We start from the raw sequence: 7,774 nt of genomic DNA on the forward strand, positions 1-7,774 counted from the left end.
CACACAACACACACACCACACACCACACACACACCACACCACACACAGAAGATGATTTGAACAATGAGAGCTTTAATATATCACATAGTGCCATCTGCTGGTCAGACCCCTGAATCCAACATGTGATTGTATGGATGTAGTGAGCTGTGAATTTAGTGCAGGTGTGGAAATCATTTAATGAATGGTTTCACAAACCCTACAATCATTGATGTCCTTATCATATCTCCCTCAACTCGCAGTATAATCAGTTTGGTGCTCATTGTATTCACTCCAATGCTTCTTTAACGCTCCAGCAACACTCTTTGCAGTTTCATTCATTTATCATTTTGTTAGATTTTCTTAGATTTCAAGAGTTTGGGTGACACAGTATAAACTATATATGTATTCAATATGTTTGTATTATTTTGTACTTAAACTATATTGAAGTTGTTTTGGTTGAAATTGATACTCAGGAAAGTGTGTTCGCTCAACATTTGCTCTAATAATTCACAGCTGTTACAAATAAGTTAGCCACTTCATTATTGACATGTTTATTCCCATAAATAAAACCAATGAAAGTGACAGCGTATAAGTGTCAGATGTCATATCTCATGTCTCCATTGTAGCATCTCATTTATTGTCTCATCACTGACACTTCCTGTTGCTCTCACTCTTGTCTGTTGGTGTTTAATAGCACAAGCTGTTTTAACAGTACAGTAGGAGTGAGTGAGCCGCGGGAGCCGAACAGATATATAGATAATGGGAACAATGTGTTTGCAGGCCTTCTGAAAAGCTCATTTGCAATTGAGAATCTTTAACAAGCACTGCTTAAATGTTTAAAACGTTAAATGCTTAAATGTTTAAATGGCAACTATGAAACAATTACAATAATGATTCAGAGGACTTGCTGCTGAGGATGATCATTCATGTGTCTGGGATTCAAATTCACTATAGAAATGATAATGTTTTCACTTATCAGCTCCTTTGAATTTATGGTCCCCATTTCTGCATAAGAGTATAAGAATATAGTTACTAAGACATTGATCATTTTAAACATTTGTTTGGAATCAATTTGAATAAAAAAGTTATGAGTTTAGTATCCTAAAATGGCAAGGTCATTTTTGCCATTTAAAAGCGTAGCAAAAAACAGTCAGACACTTGAACTGATCAGAGAGCGGTGTGTTTACAGTAAGGATGTCAGGACCCTTCTCTCATCAGTGGAATGAGGCCCTCATGCATGTTTTTATTTACACTGTATATGACCTGTGATTTGACATCTGCGCTTGTTCTGACGAACCATCATCTCGAGTATCAGATGCTCAGCTGATCAGAGACGTCCTCATCTCTAACAAGCTGCTATCTTTCTCTTCATCTTCTGTGTGTGTGTGTGTGTGTGTGTGTGTGGTGTGTGTGTGTGTGTGTGTGTGTGGTGGTGTTTGTGTGTGTTGGGTGTGTGTGTGTGTGTGTGTGTAGTTGGGGCACCCAGGGTGACTTTACCACCACGCAGCCGCTGCCCGCTGTGAAGGTGAAGCTGTTCACTGAGAGCACAGGAGTGTTGGCTCTGGAGGATAAGGAGCTGGGGAAGGTAAGTGATGACAATCTGTTACTTCTTACATTGCCTGCAACCATTGTACACTATATATTGTTTAGCACATAAACATTACGATCATCTGTCTGTTTCCAGGTTGTGCTCCACCCGACTCCAAACAGTCCCAAGCAGTCGGAGCTCCACAAGATGACGGTGTCTAAAGGCTGTCCGGACAGCGACCTGAGGATCAAACTGGCCATCCGCATGGACAAACCACAGAACATGAAGCATTGTGGGTAAGTGACAGTGAGACCGTCCTGCTGGTAGTGGTGACATTTCTCTAATATGATGCATATTCTAATTGATCAGATGTACAGGTAGATATATTACACAATTGCCTGTGTTATCATGGTCCTGTACACTCACCAAACACACACACTCTCACAGTGGTTGAGTGTGTGTAGCTTGAAAGACCTTTTGTGCACAATCTGAAGCAGGTCAAACAGGGATCAAGGTAAAACAGTCTCAGACACATTTGATGAAATGGTAAAGCTATTGTTTAAAACTAGATAAAGATTATTATATTATAGAGTTAAAAACGTTTTTTCTTTTTTAACACACAGTCACTCAATGATTTACAAATGGTCATTTTGGGCTGGAATATTCCTTTAATCATCCTTTTGGCTACTTAATAGGTGTATTATTTGAGGTACCTGGCCCAAAAGACAATGTATGTCTCCCTCTTGTGGCTGTCAGTCGTTACTGCTTCATTTGCCACTGCAGTGTATGAGACACTAACTTGTAAAAAGGTAGGGCTTGAAGAATGTTACAGGTGGTCCACGGCACATAATACAGTAAGGCCTTTGGACCGTTTGAAATCATTTTAAATCAAACTGTAGTTGTTTCGGTAATATATTTTCATGGCAGACATGTTTTATTTTAAGATACATCACGTTTCATTTAGCTTTATAAATGCAATCAACTTGAATGGGGTGACGTCACGCTTTGCCAAACTGCATTGTGGGATGCTCGCTTCAAAAGTTGAGCAATGTTCAACTTTTGAAGCTTCGACGGAAGCGTCAGCCAATCAAATCATATGCCAGTACAAGCTCTAGCCAATCAAACCGCGTGCTTGTGTGTCCGGGGCAGGAGATTCATGTGATTGGTTGTTGGTCGAGTTTCAGACACGCCCGCCGGCAAGCTTCAACGGAAGCCGCCGTGTGGACGCTGCGTAAGGGGTACCTGGCGCCTACTTGCAGTGAGGAAGTGAGGAGTCATGTTAACGTGTGTATGGTTTAACCATGTCCTGGAGGCAGGAAATAGGCACAGTGCAGTAGGCCAGTGCCAGTTTCTTGAAGCGGATATTATCATGTCAAAGCAGTAGAAGGATGTTGTATTTAATGACAGTCATGAACGCCTGCAGCTACTGTCTCTGCTGGCTCACTGGAATATCTTCATGTAACGCTGACTGTAACAGAGCCCTTGTTATTGAGAGACCCTCCTCAGTGGTCTGTGCTGGACTTTATTTGAATCTGCACTCTGCAACTGTGTTTCCCGACATCAATGGCACCGTCGTAGTTCTATATCTGAAGCAGTCCTATACATATGTTTGTAATAAATAATAAATAAATACATAAATGATAGTGATACATATTGTAATGCTTCCTGTTGTCAGTGTTGTAATTACTAAAAGAGTCAATGTCGGTAGACAGGTTTTGTCAGAGTTCTGGTAAAAGAATCTCAGAGTGGAGATCAAGTGAACTGCATGTTAGCTGAACACTAACTGTTAAAGAGAAAGGTCACTCTGTATAGAATGCTGTGAAAACCCTCAATGCTAATATTCTGGCTAAATCCTAAAGGATATAATAAAACGTAAAGGTATTCTATTATACTATTTTTAGGCATATATTATAGGTCTCAGATATATACAAATGTGTAGAACACATGAAGTGTTTTGCTCAAATGACCAAACAGATCAGCTCTATTTCAGCCCTGTTACTAAAGTGCTGATTCTGGGTCCTTAACAAACAGTATGGAGCTCAAACTCTTTCTCTCTCTCAGGTTTACCACAAGGTGAGTTCCTTTTGATGTCCTGCTTCTTCACACATACTCTCTCCAGTACAGGTTAGCTCTGAGTGTTAGCGATACTTGCTAATGTAAACAAAGATCATATATAACGTCCAAACACGTCACACATTGTTTCTGATAGCGACGTTTCTGATTGGCCCGTGGGTGTAAAGCCAGCCCACATTTCAGATATTACGTCATATCGGCAGCAAATCTGGATCAGCTCCGTCGCGCCCCCGTTTTTAGAGATTTGGGTACGGAGAAAAAGAGAGAGGGTTTTATTTTCTGACACTTTGTGAGTTCCCTGAAACACCGTTTATGTATAAAAGACATACAAAAGGGCATTTTGCATGATAGGAGACCTTTAATGTGCTAGCTAACGTTGTTTGTATTTTTTTTCGGACATGGGATTGGAACATACACTTCAGTTCTCTAAACTGCAAGTGCTAGTTTTGGGACAGACTGACAGTGCGAGGGGCCCTCGACATCGTTTCTGGCTAAAACTACTGCTGCTGTGTTCTGTGTACCCACTTATTGTTTCAGGCCCCTGGTCACGTGTTACAATACAGAGTCTATGGTTTGGTAAATGAGGTGTCAATGGTGCATGGAAGGTTAGTGCTGCCTAGCCTATGCAAGTATACAGTTGAGCAAGCAGCAAGTATAATAATAACCTTGGAAAGCATTTACAATAGAGTGAATGTAATGACTGTTGGCATGCAGTGGCGGTCCGTACTGGAAAATAAATTCCAGCCATGTGTCAGGAGGCTGTGTTCTTTATTGTGCACACACTTACTGCTTTAAAAAACATGCTCCTACTGTAAGTCTGTAGCTGTGAGCTACAGCCTCTCCTGTCTGCCCCGCCCCCTCCATATGCTTTCTTTTGGGAGCCTTGGAGGAGGCTGCTGGGCTGCCTGTTAGATTCCCACAGTGCCTTGCTGCACCATCACTGGCCCCTCTCTCTGCTCCCACACATGCAGGGCCCTCATGTGTCAGCCTGTGGTTGCTGGTTTATTTAGGACGACAGGCAGGAGCAGCTCAGGGAGGGGCCGGGGGGAAAGGCACACTGAGGCACACCGAGGGGGGGAGGGGGGCTGGTGGGAGAACAGAGGCAAATCAAACCGGGGTCCTCACCCTCAGATGTTCTTTTACAACAACAGCCCTTTCCCCGTCCTTCTCAACACTGAACTCCACACAGGCTGAGGAGGAGACGGGCTCAGCTGGAGGAAGAGCAGGGGAGATCTGTGAGGACTGCTGCACTGAGCTGTACAGTCTGTCTGAAGGGAGGAAAGGGACAGGCACTGGGCTGAAGTGGCGCATGCCTGATGTACTTCTCTGTAATTGGCATCAACATTTTTACAAAGTGTTTCTTAATGCTACACCTCTCAATTGTTGTTGTAACTTTTATTTTAAACAGAGTTGAGATGTCAAGGTTTTCAGTGATACATAAATGCTGAATTGATGTTGACAGTTTTTAAAATATTTCAACAAATCTAAAATGATTAACCATAAACAATGTGTTTTGGATTAGAAGAACTCATACCTGCAGGTTGCAGATGTAGATACATACTTTACAGATGGAGGATCTTTTAATCATCACATACTGTGACTGTGCATTTTACCCGTCATATGAGGAGCAGTGAGCAGCTACTATGTACCACCCGGCGAGCACTGTGGGGGTCCGGTGTATTGCTGAAGGGCCCCCCAGCAGTGCCCAGGAGGTGAACTGGCACCTCTCAAAGTACTAGTCCACACTCCCTGCTTGGTCTGTTCGGGGACTTGAACCACTGACTCTCCAGTTTCCAAGCTAAGAACTGAAAGGCTAAGTTACAGCCGCCCAAAGGGAGATTTAACAGACATTTAATTAGCAAAGTAACTTGTCTTTTCTTTAACCTAGTTGGACAATATGCCAGCAATATGACTCATGGGTTACATATTAGCACTTTCATATTGCTAGATTAAGTCAATCTGTTCTCACTTAATGAATGCTTCTGCCTAAACCCTCATATCAACATCACTTATTGTTGTCACTTAATTATCCCTAAAACTACTATGATGGTTATTGTTATCAAAATATTGTGAATGATTTTCAAAATACTGCACAATATAAATGAGGAAGCAGCGACAGTTATACTGACCTCTGTTTATGATCATCATCATTTACCTAAAAGAACGTACAAAACGACAGCTTTGTTTCAGTTCAGTCACACTTCTGTGCAATAGCTCCATGAGCATGTGCACATTGTATACAGCCCTGAGTTCAGAGCTCTTTTCCATTTGGTGTGACTTCATCTGTTCTTCAGAGCCTTCACTCTCCAGTTCATCAGGCTGATATTTGGTGATTGGGTTACAATATAACATTAATGATGGCTGCATTCCATGTAGATGTCCCAGATCCAGTAATGTGGCCATGCAGCCTAACAGTGACATTCTTGCTGTCACTTCAATATGTAGTTTTCCTTTTATGAAATGTACTTATTTGAACGTAGGTCTGTCATCTCGACACAAAATACTAATGAAAATCAATGAGCTGTAGCTGGGATGAAATACCTAAACGTGATGTGTCTGGCTGCAGTAATGACATCTGACCAGCAGAGGTCAGAGAGGCACCACTCTACGTATCTTTTCATAGGCATGGCTAACAATCTATTTCATTTACAGCTGAAATAAGGCCACCATAAGAAATCTATGTGAACATTTTTCTTTCTAATTTAGTTTTTTTTGTATTTGTTTGATTTCACAGGTACCTTTGGACCATTGGCAAAAATGTGTGGAAAAGATGGAAGAAAAGATTCTTCGTACTGGTGCAGGTAAGCTCCCTTTAGTGGTTCCTACAAGATACAAGTGTTACAGTGTGATGTGAAACACCAACAGTGGATCAGAGTGTTTAACGGGCAGAGGCAGCACTACAGTCTGCAGGCAGCCGCACACACACACACACACACACCACACACACACACACACACACACACACACACACACACACACACACACACACACACACACACACACACACACACACACACACACACACACACACGCCGCTTCATGAGAGGAACTGTATGAACCTGCAGTCTCTGCTGCTGTCTCCACCTGTCCTCTGCTGCCCCCCCCTGTTACCATGGGGATGATGGACACTCAAAACACTGATATCTTCACATATTAATTTCATTTGATTTTTTAATAAATATTATTGATTTATTTTAAAATGTAGCATTGTTTGAATGCAAACCATTTGTAGCATAAAGAAGAGAGCATGCACGCTGAGATACACATGTTGTTCAGATGTGCATTTTCCAGAGGTCATTTGTTATAAATTAGTCACGTGAAAGAACAGTGATTTGTTACTATTTTGATAATTAATTTGTAAGTAATACTTAAAGCAAAGAATAGGGAAGACATTTTCTTGTTTTTGTAATATTAAATTGAATATATATATGGGGTTTTTAACACAAGATGAACCTAACCTAAACCAAACTAAATGTTTTAGTTTCAGCCTTATATTGGCTTAGTAATTATACTTAGTTATAATGAATACATATTCTTATTTTTGGAAATTGTACCACTTTAAACTGAGATGAAGAAAATATTCTGCAGATAACAGAGGCACTGAAATCTACAAAGCCCTGTTCAAATGGTTTTTAAAGGAATGATATATACCATAGCAGGATCTAGTTCAGAGACATTCATATTGGATACAGTATGTTGTGATATGTGCAGCTATTCTGTTGTTTAGCTGCTTAGCGATGGAGACCCATAGAGTCAGAGGTCCATCCGGCTCACAGGCAGGAGGCCGGACCTCTATGCTCATGGAAGTCTGTCAAACTGAAAAGAACTACATGGCATACGTTTTGATATGTTGATATATAAAAGCTAGAGAAGGTGCAATGGAGTGTGATACATGAATACTCATAGTACCAATAATATATCACCTTGTGGAATGCTTCTGAACAAATACAAGACTTTCCTTGATCTTTTATCTCTTTCATACTTTCAAAACCTCAAAATCCAATTTGAAGTGAAAGCAGAGTGAGTGACAAAAATGTGATCACAGCCAAAAGAGGAGCCGCAGTATCCTGAGTGTGGCCACATGTTGTGTTGCAGCGGGGAAGAGAGATGAAGCCAAGCTGTCTTCCTCGGCTGTCAGGAGGATGATGGAGCGCCAAGCAGGCTTTGTCAGTAGGATGGTGGGGGGGGTGGGGG

At 41.4% G+C, this 7,774-nt stretch overlaps 1 protein-coding gene across 4 annotated transcripts in view; it reads left to right on the forward strand.

The window, feature by feature from the left end:
- Positions 1 to 7,774, forward strand: part of cadpsa (Ca2+-dependent activator protein for secretion a) — a 182,947-nt gene that overhangs the window by 86,452 nt on the left and 88,721 nt on the right. For all 4 annotated transcript variants that reach the window (XM_034143464.1, XM_034143457.1, XM_034143441.1 and 1 more), the window contains exons 7-9: positions 1,453 to 1,564; positions 1,664 to 1,803; positions 6,315 to 6,381. In XM_034143464.1, the coding sequence (XP_033999355.1) occupies positions 1,453 to 1,564; positions 1,664 to 1,803; positions 6,315 to 6,381 (319 nt within the window). The remainder of the gene's footprint in view (positions 1 to 1,452; positions 1,565 to 1,663; positions 1,804 to 6,314; positions 6,382 to 7,774) is intronic.

This window comes from Trematomus bernacchii, unplaced genomic scaffold (assembly GCF_902827165.1).
Source record: "Trematomus bernacchii unplaced genomic scaffold, fTreBer1.1, whole genome shotgun sequence".
In the NCBI taxonomy this organism is placed as follows: domain Eukaryota; kingdom Metazoa; phylum Chordata; class Actinopteri; order Perciformes; family Nototheniidae; genus Trematomus; species Trematomus bernacchii.